This window comes from Mugil cephalus, chromosome 10 (genome assembly GCF_022458985.1).
Source record: "Mugil cephalus isolate CIBA_MC_2020 chromosome 10, CIBA_Mcephalus_1.1, whole genome shotgun sequence".
In the NCBI taxonomy this organism is placed as follows: Eukaryota; Metazoa; Chordata; class Actinopteri; order Mugiliformes; family Mugilidae; genus Mugil; species Mugil cephalus.
In genome coordinates, this window is record NC_061779.1 from 6,000,170 (window position 1) to 6,019,662 (window position 19,493).

The 19,493-nt window shown below is 40.7% G+C and overlaps 1 protein-coding gene across 2 annotated transcripts; it reads left to right on the plus strand.

Annotated features, from left to right (window-relative positions):
- Positions 1-12,455, plus strand: wfdc1 (WAP four-disulfide core domain 1). Of its 2 annotated transcripts, none has more exons than XR_007113606.1 (7): positions 1-548; positions 9,175-9,370; positions 9,537-9,620; positions 10,339-10,479; positions 10,951-11,010; positions 11,095-11,154; positions 11,239-12,455. XR_007113606.1 is itself a non-coding variant. In XM_047597362.1 (7 exons), the coding sequence occupies exons 1-6, from the start codon at positions 453-455 to the stop codon at positions 11,151-11,153; spliced, it is 627 nt and encodes a 208-aa protein (XP_047453318.1). In that variant the 5' UTR covers positions 4-452; the 3' UTR covers position 11,154; positions 11,239-12,455. The 2 variants fall into 2 exon arrangements, 1 of the variants encoding a protein (XP_047453318.1); XM_047597362.1 differs by having other exon boundaries at positions 4-548; positions 10,951-11,001.
- Positions 12,456-19,493: the final 7,038 nt, after the last annotated feature.

Here is a 19,493-nt window from a genome sequence, read left to right on the forward strand (position 1 = left end):
TCTCCCAGAGACATGTGCACACGCACTGTGCCAGCAGACAGCTTCAGCCCTCAGCAACTGATGCACAGGCAGTTGCTGTTTCTTCCTTCCCCTCGTTTTTTTTGCTCCCTTAACCATTCTCCTTCTTTCGTTTCTTCCCTACCTACACTGCCTCTATTCATCCCTCCTGTACTTTCCCCCTTGCCTTTCCTCTAATCTGTCATTCTGCCCGGCACTTTTCTTCAGCGGGATATAAAGGCAGGTCCTGTTGGAGGGAGAGGGCTTGTGTAATCTGTGGCTGCACATGAGCAGCCGAGAATCGTAGCTTCAGCTGGAGACGCAACAGAGGGCCTACGAAACCAAAAACCAAAAGTAAATAGGGGAGGAAGACCTCCCGGGGAAGAAAAAGAAAAAAAGTAGGAGAAGAAGAGATCTGCTGCAAGAAATTGGAGTTAAGGTGCAGGACATACACCATGCCGGGCTCATTGGTGCTGCTGCTGCTGTCTCTGTTGGCCCTGTCCACAGGAAGTGATGCCAGAAGAATCAGGAAAAGAGGACTCAACCATAAGGTGGGGCTGTGTGTCGTGTGTCTATTCCTCTCTCTATAGATATCTTCAGTTTATCATTCAAAGTGGAAGTAGGTGGAAGCTCACAGCGTTGCAGCACAATGCAAGGTCTGTTGCAGAAGAGGTGCTTCACACTGTCGGGGCAGTTTTGTGGCTGAGGTGAGAGGAGGCCAAGTTGACCTGAGTTCAGCAGTGAAAATAAATGAAAAGGCAAACTGGTTTGATATTTTTGGGAACTCTCTTGCAGAGAGTTAGATGGTTTAGGTCAGATTAATTCAGTTTAAAGACAGGAAATAAGGCAAGTTTGGCCGGCACCTTTAACTTTAGAATTAAAAGCTAAAGCTGTACAAAACTTTCTAGGAGTTACATGCTGAAGTGTTACAGCTGCAGCTTGTTTCCTCCTATTTCCTGATAGTTATCCTGGAAATATGCAATGTATATCACGGGGAAACCTTATAATATTTACTTCACTATATGTGACATCTGTCATAATGTGTTGGTTTACACTGGTCACTTTCTAATCAATGGGACTACCCTAAAGTATAAAAATACTTGTGCATTAACGCATAATTATACCATAATATTAAGTGTCCTCACAGAGATTTTGATGCATAAAAAATCGACATGGACAGGCAAAGTTTCTGAGTTTTGATCCGAAGCAGAAAGTGCAACAAGTGGAATAAGTCGCTGATTTCCATGTTTCCATGTGAGTAATTGTCGGACACATGTGTTGTGTTCAGCATTTTGTGTGCGTGCGTGTGTGTAGTGGATTATTAGGGCAGGAACTGAACTTGCCAACCAGGCCCCAGCTTGTTAACTCAGCTCAGTGTAGCTGATTGATCATTTCTAACAAGGGCTCACTGTAGCGTGCTGCCTTCTCGTTTCCCCTCTGCAACTTTTCATGCTTCAGCATTCTCACTTTCTGACTTTTTTTTTTGTTTTTTTGCCTTCACTGGCTCTTTTCCCTCTCTCCTTTTGCAGCCTGCGTGCCCCTTTTCCCCTGTCAGATAATAAAAAGTCACACTTGCGCCCTCTCTCTGGCCTGCTTTCTCTTCTCCCTCACCCTTTCTCTGTAACACACCACCCTCCGTTTCCCCTTCTTTCGAAAGTGTCTCTCCCTCTTGCTCTCAGGATGGCCCGCCTTGCTCGACTCTGCTTCAAAGCTGCTGTAATTGGAACATGCTGAGACGGCGTAGCAGATGGAGTTTGCTTCTTTTCGCTGAACCTTTTCATCTCTGTATCTTTCAATGTTTTATTTTTTCTAACCCCCGCATGCTCGTGAGCCCTCAGCCTTATGCAGAACACCAGATTGTAGTCGTCGAGTGTATCGCATACAGTACACGTTGCACCGTTGAATAGTTTATCCTAAACTTGGACCAAACCGAAGACGTGTGCTCAGATCCTGTGTTGGGTCGATATATAATTGAGGGATTTTTGGAGTCCATATGTTGCATACATTTTTATTAAAAGTTTTTGTATGTTAATTATAATCATCTTTACAAAATACATAATCGCTTATTAATAAAAGATGACTAGATGAATGTCAACTAAGTAACCGATCAACAACCATCTTGTAATTAGGTGAACAATAATAAAATGAGCATATTCAAAATATGATTGTGTTTGTTTTGTTAAGTTGAGATAATCATGACAGATATTTCTTTTTCCGTAATATATCAAAGTTTATATGGAAAATAAATTGTTTCTGAGAAACCACTTTCAAATTACTGTGAGTCAAGTGTGAATATATATGGTAACAGTGTTACTACAATATATTTATAACTAACTTTCAATTCTATATATAATATTTAGAAGAATCTTTCTGTAAAAATGCCTTTTGGTGATTGGTTGTAGGCGGCCATGTTGATTTTAGGCCTGAAAACAGCCAAAATGTGTTCAACTATAATACCTGTCAACTATGATAAACTCCAAAAGTCCTGCACTTATATATTAACTCTGTATTCTCTTTCTGTCAAGATCTTCACTGATAATTTATCAATGAACTGCCTTTCCCAGCTGTGCGCCTAAAGTTGTTTTGTCCACACTGTAGTCTTTCATGAAAACTGTATCTGCATGAAGTCTGGGTGAAAGAAAATATATGGCATCCAGATGATGCATGGGGTGTAATGAGGGTGTTGAATTAAGAATATGCATTCGAGCGAAGTTAAGAATCAAAAGGTGTGTCTGTTTGTAGATAGGAAAAACAGGTGGGACTGTTTCAGCTACAGAGGCACATCAGTGACAGATTGTAAGTCTGGTCGGGTTTGGAAGCAATTAAAACCAGCAATATTCAGGTAGAGCAAAGGAAACTGGTGAAAAAGAAGAAGCTTGAATCACCAAAATACCAATTAACGTATCTCAGGGACTATGATCATGAAAGTGTTTGTCTAGGATTGCAAAAGGACCATGAGAACTGAAAGTCTTTGAAAGAAAGACACACCACACGCACACCAGATACTTTAGTCTCATTTAGACATAACAGTGTCTACCTCAGACATCTGCCGGGGCATGTCAATGTGCACAAACAGTGTCTGAAGCTGGTATAATAAATCTTTACAGTTTCATTCATGTGATGTGATGCGTATCATTCTGACAGCACCTGGTATTAAAACAGGGGCCCTGCAGATGCTCAGCAACACTTGTACTTCCTGTTGCTGGTCTAGGTGGCTTTTTAACGTGGCCTGGGGCTGCTGCACTTGGATGAAAATGTGTTGCTGTGACATATAATTGTTGGTGCATCTGTTCATGTTACGATTCGGTGTAGTTCATTCCTGATTTTCACGATGAGCCAATACATCCTAGGATGCAAATATGAAGAAAGGGTTCACACTAAAACCTTTTGTGATTTTAGTGCAATCTAGTAAAGCTGCCTCATTAAACAGACATGTAAGTTCAACTGTGGTGACTTTAATGTACAAAGGTGTCATAGCTACTTCCTATAACCCAGTAATTTTTATGCTACAAAAAAACAAACATGATTTGTGGGCATTTTTGAGATAAGAGTGAATGGTACAAACTATAAGTAGGGCAGAAATATTGGCCCATTAGCATCTTGGCTAATATTAGCCACCTCATTAGCAAGCTCACTATCTGAAGAATTTTATTTTACCTTTTAATTTTTTATTCTTTTTTACTGAACAAATTAGTTTAGGACCACATGTAAAACAGAGTTTTAGTCTGTAGTTTATTACAACTAATAAGCAGGAGTCAGTCGAGTGAGCTAGCACTTAGCTATCTAGTTAGCTAACAACTAAAGAAGATCACCTGCAGTGCAAATAGTCATTATGTCACCAACCTTTAGGAAGCGACTATATTACAAAGATGCTGCATGCACCTTTCTGATGCCCCAAACAAAACAAATGAATTATCTACAATCGAGCCATCAACTCAGGGGCAACCATTTGTTATAACGTTAATGCCACAATATTTCAGTGTGTAAATCTGGGATTATAACTTTCTATAAATATGGGATCTGTCAGTGGACCATTTAAACAGAAGTTGTGTGAGCTGGTGTCAAGCAGGACTAATCCCCATCAGATGATGTGAGTCTGCTGGTCAGCGGCACATTACCAGAGCAAATCGCTGCTCAGTACCATAGGTTCACATAGGCGCGAGCCAAAAACATAAACTCAATTCCACATCAACTGCTGGCTGCTTCCTCTGTTGTGCTCTCCCCTTCTACCCCAGGCTATGACTATAAGGCAGCAGATAATATCCCAAACTGTAATTAGCAGCACTTACAGTCACAGTTGGTCGACCTCTGCGCAGTTAACCACACACCGCCTGTGTGTCTGCATGTCAGGTTTAAACACCACTGCTCCGTGCATCGACAATTCGAGGACTGCTTTTCCCAGCTGTGCTTCTACAATTCTTTCTGTCAGCACGTCTTGCCATTATTCATTAAACTCTGATCTCTGACTGATTTACTGTCTGTGTGGCTGTTTGTCTCACAGCTTAGCCTGCTGCGTCTATGTGTTTGTGTGTCTGTCTATCGTTCTGTCAAACTGACCTCTGGTGTAAAAAGAGGAAATTAGTCTTGACAACCCAAAAGCTAACCAGATGTGTGCCATGGGTTAATTCATGGAGGAGACATGGGAGGTCTGGCAGGTTTAAGTCCACACTCGAATGAAAGAGCACAGTTTCTCATTGTTTGTTCACACCCTTGACACTGTAATGTTGTTTGTGCATATGTCCGAGAGATTGGGTGTGTTTCTGGGTCTGACTGCGTGCGTCTGTTTGATCGTGTCCAGTTGCACAAAGGAAGCAGAAAATTCTTAGTATCTGTCTGGCATCTCTGTGCGGAACAATAAACTGTCTGACGTCGGTTCAGTTATGGAGCCAGACTGGGTCTCCAGTGGCGTCTTCCCACAAACCACAGAAGAAGAGCATTCAAAAGAGGGATGGGGAAAAAAGAATAAGAGACGTTAACATCAAACGTTACAGGCAGCATCACGCTTCCGCTTTTCAACACCAACAATGGGGTGACATGGGAGGGATGAATCAAGGAAGAGAAGAGTGCCACAGATAGACAGACTGTCAGAGAGAGGGGGAAAATATGCCCAGAGACAGACATGAACATCACACTGAAGCCCGTTGGCAGTGCAGCACAGCAGACAGGGGCATAAACAAACAATGTGGAACATCAGAGCGATGTATCCGGGATTATATGATAGAGCTCAGGATGCAGAGGATGACGGCTCTTCTGAAGTACAACAGCATAAACACAGAGGGAAAGAGGCAAGATAAGCTAAGAGAACAAGGTGAATGAGAGACATGCACTACAGGCAAATGTACAGTAAAAGCATATCAGCAAGTCAGTACCACCCATATGAAGAATGAATGAATGACTTCCGCAGTGCACAGCTGTCACGCGTACAAGCAAGCTCCATTCAAACACACACAGTCTCATAAACAGGAAGGGCACATTTTGAACTTTTGTAGTCGAGGTTATCACTGAGAACCGATCGGATATGAGACAAGGGGAGAGGGTCGTAGTAGTTATGTAATTATCCAATCAGAGCAGACGTTTTAGTTCTCATTCACAGATCTTACTGTAGGATATGACGCAGTGATAGTAAGTGAAAGTTGTGCAGAAAATGGACGTAGTGCCGCTTTCTAATGTTTGAAAAGTTTTGTGATTGGTGACATTAGGATACCTGCATAAATACACTCATTTGCCACTTTATTAGGTACACCTGTTTAATTGCTTGTTAACACAAATGGCTAATCAGCTGATCACATGGCTGCAATTCACTGCATTTAGGCATGTAGAGGTGATCAAGACAACTTGCTGAAGTCCAAACCGAGCATCAGAATGGGGAAGAAAGGGGATTTAAGTGACTTTGAACATAGTGTGGTTGCTGTTGTTGGAGTATTTCAGAAACTGCTGATCTGGGATTTTCACACACAACCATCTCTATGGTTTACAGAGAATTGTCCAAATAAGAGAAAATATCCAGTGGGCAGGAGTTGTGTGCATGAAAATGCCTTGTTGATGTGAGATGTTGGAGGAGAATGGGCAGACTGGTTGGAGATGATAGAAAGGCAACTGTAACTCTAATAACCACTCGTTACAACCAAGGAATGTAGAATACCATTTCTGAATGCAGAACACATCCAACCTTTAAGAAGATAGGCTACAGCAGCATAAGACCACACCAGGTACCACTCCTGTCACACAGGCTCACCAACACTGGACAATAGAAGACTGGAAAAACGTTGCCTGGTCTGACGAGTCTCGATTTCAGCTGTGACATTCAGATGGAAGGGTCAGAATTTGGTGTAAACTACATGAAAGCATGGATCCATCCTGCCTTGTACTTCAATGACCTCCACAGTCACCAGATCTCAATCCAACAGAGCATCTTTGGCATGTGGAGGAACGGGAGATTGGCATCATAGATGTGTAGCCGACAAATCTGCAGCAATCTGCGTGATGCTATCATGTCAATATGGACCAAAATCTCTGAGTAATGTTTCCAACACCTTGTTGAAAGTATGCCACGAAGAATTAAGGCAGTTCTGAAGGTAAAAGGGGTCCAACATTTTACTAGCAAAGTGTGTGTTATTCCAGCCATTCCATGTGCACTGAAGAGTTTTCTTTGCTCTTTATTATTACTAACAAGAAAGAGGAAATTTATTGTAAATGTGGTCTGAACATGAAATAGGTGGTTCTGCAAGAGCTGCGATTGGTCCGCTTGGTAGTAGTGTGCTTTTCGCTTTGGCATTTCCAACTTCTTATCCATCTCCACAATTTTTTAATTGATGCTTTGGATCAGTAAAGATGGGAAACACAGAGGAAAGCTGAGGAAGTTCGCAGATACAAACATGTATGACTTGTGTTCGGCCAAATGTCCGTGAAAGTTTCAGTCGCCATTGTTGAAAGTGAAGCAAGAAGTAGAAGCAAGAATTAACCCGACTAACAAAAAAGACACAGCACTAACTAGCATTTGGGTGGCCCTTGCAGCCCGACTAACGAGAGCAAGTATAAATGGCTCGCACCAGCATAGGGTACGTACGTAGGTTTCAGCGTTTTGCAGCACTTTAAATGAGCCTTAAAGCTACAAATGTATTTGTATCCATCACTGCAGTGCAGTCATAACAAATACTTGACAATCCCACATTGTTTTATTGTGGGTCATATTCTGCACTTTTATCTAAGTTTTGGTCTCCACCAACTCCTGAGAGAAAAATCTTGCTCTTTATCTTCTATCTAACTAGTTAACTGCCCACTTACTAGTTTTGCCAATCAGATATTTTAAGGAATGCATATATTCTGTTTTAAGTGTCTTACAAAGTGTTAAGTCCTAGAAAGACATTTAGAGTTGCAAAAAGAATAAGGACAATTGGACTCCAACAGTCATCTCACAACTGTAACTGCTTACGTTAAAATGTAAGATTCCAAATACCTTTTATCAAGCTGAGACTAAACCGCACATTATTCTCTCCATTGTTCCATGGTGTAAATCCAGTCCCACCGCCCCCAAATAACCATCCACCCACAGAGCTGGCAGCTGCCAGGATGAATTAATGTGTGTTTAAAGTGAACACACATACAGTGTGTGTGATACCATCGTCAGTGCCAAACATTTGCTTTTGTTTTTCCGGTTGGTTTGGAGGAGCCGTGAGTAAGCCTGCCAAATAAACAGCACCGTTTTAATGATAGTGTGCAACCCAGTAACTCATTATCTAATTACATATCTAGACAAAACCACCAATTTCTCTCTTTTGTTTGTCACAGGCCCCTTTACAAACGACACCGCAACATTAATGGCTGTACGACATTTTTATGTTTACGAAACCGGGTCATAAATTGAGAAGAAACTTTTTCTTCTGCATCAGCTGCGATTTAAGTCGTTCCGTTTGTGGCAGTAAAAAGAAAGAAAAGTGGTGTCTGAGAAAATATGAACATTAATCTTTAGTTTAACAGCACTTCTTGGGATTTGGTTGTAAAACTTTGCATGTGTAGACAACCCAAAACAATCATGGACATGCATAATGTGGCTTCAAAACATGAAATCCAATATGAGCCTTGTAAAATGGCAAAACAAAAGTTAATTCTAAACCGATAAATGAATAATGAGATGCGTCTTGGAAAAAAATTTTAATGCCATGACTGAGATTACTGTCGTCCCTGCAAGCGCAAATGCAAAAGCAAATATTCTGAGCAACGGTGGAAAAGAGTGTGTATCTAGGCCTGCGCTGTAGGTTACTAGAGCTGCTGAAGCGTGCCTTGGTCAGACACTTATGTCCTAGTTTCTTGATCTCAAACTCGCCAGTTAAGTGTTTGCTCCCACAGTGAATCACCTTCCCAATCCAGGTCAAGAGATCACGCACATACACTAATATCAGCCTTTAGTGTTTGTGCTGCAGCGCAACGGCTGCACTTGAAACTGCAGGTCACTGCTGCCATCAGGTGGCTGAAAAGTGCAAAATCATGACTGCACCGATCAGGCAGAACATTATGACTACCTCATCAGTGAGTGGACATGGGCCTCATGAGGGTGTCCTGTGGTGTCTGGTAACATGATGTTGTTAGCAGGGGTTAAGTAGCATATAAGTCGAATTTACATGTGTGCTGTCCTGTAGGAGCTTCTAGCTATGCCAGAGCTAATCTTTAAAATCTTCACTCATCAGCAGTAGCCTTGGAAAAACACCTACAAATAGACACATAAGAAAAGGAATCATTTTCTTCAAGTTGATCCTGCAGCAGTAACAGTGCACTGTGAGCCACCATACTCATGCAGTGAAAGACATCAACTAGATGGATTAGAACAAACTGTGTTAAGGAAATCTCTTTTTCCCCAAAGGCGCGAGCTAAAAATAGCCGGTGAGCTTTCTAATATGAGAGACTAAACCTCACAGCATTTAGCACAAGCACTGGTGTTCTAAATCACAGCCCAACAAATCTACTTACATTGCATTAGACACCCAGCTGCAGTTTAATACAAGATTTTGCGAAGTTAAACAGCTTATGCACCTTGTTCTTGACTTGAAATCTTGAGAATTCAGCTGCAGTTTTTAGCACCTCTTGAGAGACTCAGTAGACAAAAATCCTGAATTGAACAGAGGGCATCAACTGGACACATATCACATCTATGTTCTCACTCTTTCTTGTTCTGTCTTTCAGGATTACGAGTACCCCAACCACTCCCAGTCCACACAGCACCAAAAGAACGACCGGTGTCCACCTCCTCCCCAGATGCTGCCAGAGCGAGCGTGCGAGGTGCCCGGCTGCCGCTCAGACTCAGAGTGTGAGCGCCACAAGCGCTGCTGCTACAATGGCTGCATCTACGCCTGCCTGGAGTCTGTCCAGCCACCACCAGGTCAGCAGAGCCAGCAGACAGGGTTTTCATAAAGTTTTCATCTGAAGACTGAGAGAGTGCCATTGAGCTTAAAACTACTTTTGAGATTTTTTAAGTTAAAAACATTAAAGAAAATTCAAAATAACCAGTTTTGGTTTCTGTATGTTAACTATGGTTTATGGTCCAGTGCTGGACTGGCTTGTGCAGCCCAAGCCTCGGTGGTTGGGGGGAAACGGCTGGTTGCTAGATGGACCCGAGGAGGTACTGCAAGGTGAGTACACAGACCTCAGACAGATCAGTGGGAAAAATTAATAAAATACTTGTAACAATGTTCAATGCATCACTGACAGTTTAGTAATCATTTTGAGTCTTGAAACAATGAGCCACATGAATCCTCTAAATGCAATTTAGCACCACCTGTTATGTGTATATCGATCAGGCATAACATTACGACCACCTTCCTAGTCTAGTTCATGTTTTTTGAGTTGTTATGAGGTGGGGGTGTCTGGTCTGGTCTGGTCTGGTCTGGTCTAGGTGGTGCTACATGCCTAAGTAACATCCACATGAATGAATGTCAGGTCCAAAAGTTTCCCAGAAAGAACACTGAATTATCACAAGATGTCATTTACTTCTCCTTTCAGTGGTTTAATGTTGTGGCAGACTGGTGTATACTTGTAATTTAAGGGTGATAAAAATGATATAATAATATAAAACCTTCAATGACATCCTTGCTAAAACATTTTCATTTTCCTTTGTTTTCAAAAAAGGAAAAGATTCTATTTCATTCAAATATCCAACAGTAAAGAGACAAACTCCTTCACCGTCAGAGGCCTCCAGTAGTTTCTCTCTATTTTATATGAATGTTTCATTTGCAGAGTCATTGTAGAAATGTAGAAATGTAAAAAGTTAATAAATGAAATCAACACAGAAAGACGTTTGACCTGTCCTGTCCTGTGACTCCGGACTCCTCCACGTATTTTGCCCATTAGCTGAGGCCTGCAGCACAACTGAGGATGGAGACGAACCCCTTCACTGCCCCACAGGCTACGAGTGCCACATCATCAACCAAGGAAACCCTGTTGCTGGCATCCCAAATCGGGGACAGTGCATCAAGCAGCGAGGCAACTCTGGTACGTCCAAAAGATGTCTCTAAACTCCAAACACATTTTCTTAATTACACCTAAGCTCTTATGTATTTGAGCTAATACGACTAATAGAGTTTGTGCGTTGAGTGTGAGGTGGAGGGAGGTGGGTGTGGGGTCACCGGACTGTGCCAGCAGCTGTCTTGAGTCTGGCCTGGTGTCTCTTGGCAGATTACACGCTGTCCAGTGCCAGGTTTCTTCTTTTAAATGGATCTAAAAATACACAAACTGGAGTGACCTTGCAAATCGGTCGACCGCTACATGACAAACTGATGATATGTGTCTGAAGCTGTTGGCAGTAATTTTAGACTAATGATTTAAGGACGGCAACGTAATGGTTTTAGACTGTTAGACATTTATCTTACTGTCTTTTAAAGATGCGTTCAAGGTCCAAATGTCAAAATGTGTATAATAAGATATCTTTTTTTGGGCTGGTTGTTTCGCTCATGTTATTTACAGATGGACGTGGCTTGAGGCACAAATACTTTAAGGACTACAAGGACTTCTTAGGTAAGTAGTGTAAGTGAACAGTGTAGGTGTAAATTTCTTCTTATTATATAAAGTTGATATGCATGGACTTAAAGTGTTTTTCTTCCTTGGCAGGTACCAGTTCTAACAATGCAGTCGGCTATGAAAAACATCATCACAAGCACCTGGGATAAAGTACGTTAAAAAAAAATATCTGTAATATTTTGAGCTTTTTAAAAAAAAAAAAAAAATTATTATCATTATTATATCTGCTCTCAGATCAGCCTGACCTCGCTACGACCATAACACAACCTCAGACATCAGTCCAGTCCCGTTTGATCTGCTCACACCCGAACCAGGATCAGATCTGACCTTTAGAACCACATCAACAGCTGCTACCTCCTCTTTTCACGGAGCGTCCTCTCGCGGCCTCGCCACAGCCGCGTGTCCTTCCAAAGAAATAAATGCTTCTTTTTTTGTGTGTGTGTGTGTGTGTGTCTCTCCCCCTCTCTGATGGACGGATGCTGGTGGTGATGAGGCAGAGGAATAGAGAGCAGGGTGTGCGCCAAAGCTGTTTATCACACTCAAAGAAATAACATTTCCATTTTTTTTTAATTATTTCTTTTTACAAATTTCTCATTCGCAACTCATTCTTATTCTCTCTAACCTTGAGGTGGGTCAGCTGAGAAAATCAAAACCACGTGTCCGTCTCATTCACTCCTAAGAGGACTCTGGTTAAAATTCTTCCTCTGAAATGTGTTTTTATAGACATAAAAAAATCCAGATGTAGTGGTTACATCATTGAATCAAATCCAAATGGGATTTAATATTTGAGCTAATCACTAATTAAGAGACCACACGTGTGTGTGGTTGTTTCTGAAGGATGTAAAACAGCTGTAAAAGTTTTTAGCCAACAGCCAGCTGTCTGTGACTTCATCGCTATGCAAAGCAGAAGTAAAACTTATTCACAGAAGCTTCGACCTCTGATGTCTTTAAACTTTAAAGCAAATGCGTTAAAGTGCTTTCTATGGAAGAGGCTGATTCAAATGAACCTCTGTACGTATCATATCATCTGGAATTAACTTCCCCAAATAAATGAACTGAAGTGATGCTTTTATTATTGATCAAGCATTTCATATGTTTTTTTGTCTATATGTGTGGGTCATCAATTTAAGAGTTGACAACAAACTATATAATCAGTTAATTTAATTATTAGTGACAGTCCCTGGTGCGGTACAGAGATAATACAGTCAAGAAAGGGACCCTTGTACAGTGCGGATATTTAAAACGGGCCAAAAGATTTCGTTTATTTTTCTCAAACTTTACTTTTCTAATCTTTCTAAGCTCTAAAGGTGCTCTGTTTAAACTGCTGCCTTGAATAACAGAAGGATAAGCTGAAGGTGTGAAACAAACTCTATGACTAAAGTGATGTCTGAATGTTGCTATCTGACTGGTGCTACATTGTTTATTCTAAATAAACAACATTATTGGAATCAGTTGGTGCGTTTCTTTCATTTTCTTCCCTTTTTTTATTACAAATTAAAGTGACACAATCATAACTTTACAAATCACTAATGATATGGATCTTTAACAATGAAGAAATTGAGTTAACTTATGTTCATGATCATCTGTTTTGTTATCGGCAACGTAAAAACACCTTTTCAGGACATCGTCAGTAAAATGAAGTATTATTTACTTTGATATAATTGGCATGTACAGAAAAATAAGTATTTATAGCAACTAAGTAAAAGGTGACCAAGGCACTCGTGGTCCAAAGTTATTGACGCCTTTATTAAAAGTGGCTGATACGTTGTTAAATAAATAAAATGCACCTAGTTGTCATACCCTGATGAAGCATCTTGAAGGTTTTTTCATATATCCAAAAACAGAAGCACCACCCCCCACACACAAATAATTATTTATATTTAATGTTAATGATACACACAATGTATACTTTAACAACTATGCATATATCAAGAAGAGGTGGAGTTTGGTCCAATAAATTACTTATTTTCAGTTCCACTGCAGAAAGTAGAGGGAAGCAATTAAGTGCTGCACCTGCAGCCAATTAGCCGTTGCCTGAAAGACCTTTTTTAACCGTATATTGCACCTTTTTCTTTTTTTTTTTTTTAAATTGTACCTGCAGAGGACTGGCTCAGGTATGTCCAAAGATATCTTTCTCTTGAAAGGCTTATTTCTACTTTCATTTAATAACTAAGCTGCAGTTAATAATGTTCCCCTGCACATTGAATATGGGACAAATACTTTGACTCTCGTCGGTTTCAGGTTTTGTTTTCATGGTTACAGCTTGCAGTTGACTGTACTTCGTAAAGACAGGATAATTGAGATAGATAGTGTCTGCCCCTCTGTGCTGGGAGGCAGGTGTAGGCTTTCAGCACACTAACCTCATGGCCATTAGGAGAGCTGTGTTTGGACTTTTGGGGGATAAAGCAGAGTATTATTTCACAATACAGACACAAATCCCGCATTAAAAATTCATCCCGCGGCCTATCTGTTACACTTGTTTGACTGAGGGATTTCCTGTCCCCTTCGACCCCGTCCTGTCCCCTTTCTACATATGGTTTGTATAGTTATATATACTAGTAGATTAACAGGGCCACATGAATGTGAATAAATGTTGGTTTAAAAGAAGAGACAAAAAGTTAAGTTGTTTTGTTGAAACTGTTGAAGGTCAATAAACATGTGAAGTGCATATATATATATTTCCTTCTTTGTTGAATGTGTTTACTCATGCAAAATAAAAGCGATTAATATAGATTAAAAACTAATGATATTTAATTGTGATTAATGGAAATTAATCCACAGCAGTCCTGTGATTAATCTGATTAAAATGTTTGACAGCACTGTTATAAACACATGCATTAACTGTACTTAAATGTAATGTTTTAGAGGCGGACATAATACTTTCGTAACTCTCGACTGCAAAGTTTCTTCATCACTGGCATGTGGCATGAACTCTTACTTAAACTATACTTATACACTTGTACTTATTAAAACGTAACCCAACATTTTTTCAGTTAAAATAATGTAATAATAATTTAATCGTAGTCAACCTGAACACTGAAGTTACTATACTACTGTATATACTATCACAGTGTTTTTTCCTCTCGTACAGTATTTTCAGTGTATTATCTTGACAAATTTATTGTCTTAAACTCGTCTGAAAGGACAAAATATCATTCCTGGTTTAAATACTTTTGAAGGAATTTATCTTCAAAAAATGGGTTCAAACAAAATGCCCTGAATATGCATGTTATCAAATATTTGTAAGTTAAGATAAAAGACCTGCTTTCAACTGCTTAAGTGTTAAAATGTGGATTTAATATTTGAACTTGTCAGTAAAATTGGGATGAAGCAACTGTCAGCACCGCGCCACGCAACAGAGGAATAAGCATTTAGGTGCAAGAATGATGAAAAACTATTCGTTGATGCAGAGCTGCAGAGTGTGTCATCATCAGTGTGAGCTGCAGTATGTGGTAAATGTATAGCCTGGTGGGTGCCTGTCTGTCTGCCTGTCTGTCTGCCTGTCTGTCTGCCTGCCTGTCTGTCTGTCTGCTTTGTCTCGTGCTCTCAGACGCACACGTGAGCACCTGCCTAAAAGCTGCGTCAGAAAAAAAAAAAGAAAAAAGAAAAAGAGGGACAGAGAGAATCAAATAGTCTGTGAGCGTGGTGACCATAACAGCCTTTGTGTTTTTGGAAAAGCAGGCGCTGGTAGCTCCGTTCTTAGTTTTTTGTTTTTGTTTGTTTTTTGTTTTTGTTTTTGTTTTTTACACCGGCTTGGAGCATTTTTAACTTTTGAGCATGTCAGCTTCGTCACTGCCACCTTGTTGATTATTTCACCATGAGCGTGCCGAACAAGTTTTCAGAAAAAAGGTCAGTGTGTTTTTTTTTTAGGTCTGAGAAAATGATTAACATTACTCTCACTATTTGTTAATGTGTTTACAAGGTTTAGATCATAGTTTAAGGTTCATGTGGGATAGTATGTGTGTTAAATGTTTTGAACTGATGTTCACAGCCTCCCATTCACACAAGCTATCTCTGTCCATATTTATCCTAGATGTGCTGCATGTGTTTAATATAAAACAAACAGAAGGTGTCAGTGTAGTTTCTGCCATAGGCTGCTCCACTGACAGCTGCGACTGTCTGTGTAAGAGAAACGAGCTCCCACATTAATGTCATTCAAAACACTGTGTTTTTTTATACGCTTCCCTCGTTAGTCAGCGTCAAGGGAGAACATTACGTCCTGTGTGAATGAGATTTATTTTCGGCTCCCAGTTTCCATGCACGTGCAGAATGCCTCATGAGTGGTGATATTAAACTGATTTATCTATTTATTTATTTTCGTTTGCACAGAAAAGGCACCAAAATTAAGCTGGATAAGCTCTTAAAGGAGAGAAAATGCACATTTCCACTTCTGATTAAGGTACGTGCACGTCGCTTATTTATCATTTCGGCTGTTTACTAAGTCTGAGCTATGGTTTTATTGTCAGCCTTGACAGGTTAAATTACTACAAGTTATAGCGGTTGCCATGTTTGTGTGGGGTGACGGTGAGGCCTCCAAGCAACCGAACACCCTGTGTTATTCTGCAGGCCATTAAATAAATGTTATTTGGGTGATTGCGTGTACTCAGCAGAAGTGATTTATTAGGGAACATACTCTGCCTTGTAATGTCCTGGCCTGCACCACTGAACCACTGGAAAGAGAAGTGGCCTGTTCGCATTGGTTAGAGCGAAACTGCCCTATCCTGTGGCATTATTATAAGGCCACATACTGTACTATATCTGAGGTGTCCTCCTAGCATAACCCCGCCACTTCTTCTTCCTGGAAAGTTCCACGGCTTCCAGATATGCCCTGCTAGGACGCACTCATACGCTAGTGGACCGACTCACCTCCCTCCCTTCCTTCCTGAGTGGAGGGATTAGTGCGTTTCAAAGCCCCCCAGGTCTAACGCTCTGAGCTCCTGCAGGACACATTTCTACTTACCGTTGATTAAACTTTTAATACAGTTTGGACCTCTTTGCTATTAGTGGACAAACCAGTGGAGCAGGAATGAATAAATCCCTTTGATGTGAAACACTGTGCAGGAGGTTACCCTTCTGGCTCTTAAGCTGCCTGGGCACATTCTTACTCTAGTCATACGAATGGGCTTGTTTTTGAAATTAAAACAGATAAACCTAAAGATAAAAATGTGTGTGCACATATGTGGAATGAGGAACATTAGATAGAGATCTTGACTTTCAGAAAAGCAGCCAAGCTCAGCCTCGCTTCTTACATATTTCATACTTGCAGAGCAGGGATGGCTGAACTCCTCAACGCTCAATCCAATCATGGCGCTTTTTTAACGCTTTGATCATCCCTGCACTTGAAAAAGAAAAAGGGCCCCCCCTCCCAGAGTTATTCTCATTAATTAGGAATAGCACTCCCCGCAGGTTGCTAAGCCACAAGAAGCTCAGGACAAGAACACAGAAAATCTTTGAACGTTGGTGAGAAATTGGAGAGAGGCGCGTCTGAGTCATCGTTTGAAACTCCCCGCCCGTGGTGTCGGTTCAAAAGATTTTTCTCACTTTCTAAGTTAGGATATCCAGGCAAGGCATTTGCGTCATTGCAAAATAAAAAACGCAAGCAGCTGCTCTCAACAGATTCACAACAACCCTGCGAGATGTAAGACACACTGAGGCTGCAAGCTGCGCGTGTTTTTATGTTTGGGGCTTTTACACAATATGACTCACTGCTGAGGTTCACCGTCGTCATTGAAGCCTTCTTTTTATATCTGAGTACTGATTACTAATTAGATCCACTTGTTGAATAGGTTTTCTTTTTATCTTAACTGGGTTGCGGAGGCAGCATAAAAGTTTTGGGAAGCGGAGTTTGGCCGGGAGATTGTTCCGTTATGTTACATTAGTATTCAGACGTCTGCAGTCAGGTTCTCTCATGTTAGCATTCGTCTTTTAGTTTGGTAATTCAGACTATTATCTATTGGTAATGGTAAATGGTCTTGCTTTTATATTGCGCTTTACAGTCACACGGGTTCAGTGTCTTGCTCAAGGACACTTCGGCATGTGGCACATTCTGGGGATGGAACCTCTAACCTCTCTACCTACTGAGTCACAGACACCACTATCGTCTCCGACAGTCATCACCACAGTCATGTTCTGCCCCTTCAAATCAGCCTTAATCACCTCTATTAGCTGCATTTAATGCAAAACATCAACCAATATTACATATACATTCATATTTATTATAATGGCTAGTTAAAGAATATTATTTATACACTTACATATCCTAAATTAGAAGTGCAACTCAAAATAATTTGATTTGTACAAGTAAATGGATCGCTGCATTAGTAAGAAACAACTTGAATCCAGCCACTGAAACCTGGTGTTGTGGTTCACATTTTGTAATATTAATTAATGCAGTGTTTTTTTGATGAAGTCATACCTTAAGTTACGTTCTGGAGGGCTGTCTGATAAGTTTGTAGATTATGTTTTTGGCATAGTTACGGCCGACAGTGAATATTTCAGTTCCAACAATAAATAACAATAAAATAATAAGCGGAATAATTGTGACCTCGTCATCCTTTTAATGTCCGGTCAGACGCTAGAGTATTGTATGGTAAACATTACTTTTCAGTAAAGCTTGTAGTGTTAGCATATGTTCATCATAACTGAAATGACCTAAAACTAACTTGAACTAACTGAAACTGAGGCTAGTCCACTTTTCCAAATCCATTCTAGTTCGTATGGATCATTGTCGAGCCCAGTTAATTTGATCTGATAATCCACATTTATCCCGGTCTCGCTGTATTAACTGCTACATTGCACTGTGTTTTTACCCTCTATAATTATTTTTACGCTTACGTACATTAATTGGCATTCTAAATTAGAAATGTAAGTTAAAAGGAATGAATTTTTACACCTATTTTGAAATCAAATTTTTATTCGACTACTAATACAAATACTGGATGCTTTACACACCCCTAGCAGGCAGCGACTTCTCTTGTAACATTGTGGTCTATAAAGTTGAAATTTGCAACTACAGATGCAAATAACGATTATTTTCATCATATTCTAATAGGAAGAATATATATATTTTTTAATCTGCATCATGCTGAGTGACAAAACAGAGATGTGGTTATTTTCCATTATTCAAAAAACCAGAAAAAAAAACACTTTCTGTCACAGATTGATTTCCTTTCACTCAAACTTTGATTGAAACCCTGTTCAAAAGCACTTTCACTGCACCATGTTAGATCATGACCTGTATTATCTTTGATGAACTTCATGACCGGCTTTAGGGTATTGTTTATCAGGGCAAACTCATGCAGCTGGCCCAGCCATCACCCCCCCACAGACTGTGGAATCAGGAGAGTGTTGCCCTATTATTCTGATGAACCCTGCCCCTGATAGGGTTTCTCATCACAGCTTTGTCCCACGTTGACACCGGACCCTCTGAATTAAAGCCAGTCATTTAGAGAGAGAGCGAGAGAAGGCTTCTGCTGAATAACAGGCTGATATCGCTGTATCTCGACTTTAAAGCGGAGGCCTTGATAAACTAATCACCTCTTTACTCGTTTCTACTTCAGTGTTCAGTCATGTGTTGTGTCCACGTTCATGCATGCTTGCATGCATTCATGTATGCAAACAGAAAAAGCCTGTTGCCTGTTGTCAGGGTGCTCACATGGCCTCTGCTTGTTAACATGTGAATTTCCATGTTCCGTTTGTGTAAAAATAGCCCCAGGCATAGCAGCATCCTTACTGCCGTGGATGACTGTTATCTCTCCCACTGGTCCACACTGGACTGTGAACGCCTCGCCAGTGTCCGGTCGTGCTACCGTGTTATAGCTGCAGGTCGTCATGGCGAGGAGGTGATGTGGTGCTGCCCCGCGAGAACAGCTGGACTGAGTCGGACAAACATTCACTGAATCTACAAGGAATGCTGGGTACACAGCCACCCAGGGAGTTTAGTTAATGAGTGCCTGGCTTAGTTGCATGAAGTGTCTGTTTTCCCTTTAGCAGTGAGTCACGCAGCAACACAGATCTGCAGGGTATGCCAGCATCCTCCCCCATCACACCCTCCCCCTTCCATCTCCATATAGGCTCAGGAGCATTGTTGTGTAATCGGGTCTTGCGTGAAATATTGTTATATAAGCGGACACGGATGTTGTTGCATGTGTTTGGCTCACCGATTCCTTCATACAAGATTGTGCTATATAAAGAACGAGAGCGTTCTGCGGATGTTCTTTGACTGTTGTTTGAGTCATTTTGCAAATATTCCCTCCACATTATCTATACCAGCAACAAATCAAGGTGGCCATTGAATATTTCCACGGATGCACTTCATGTTACTTATATTAGTTCAACAAGAAAAGTTTCGTTGCTGTTGCTGCAAAGAGTGTCTGTCTTCTTCATCTTCTCCTTCTTTTATTCTAATTCTTATTCTTGAATTAGTTGTCCTCCTGCAGTCATAAAGAATGATGACTGTGTCACATAATCCCGATGACAGTAATCGGGAT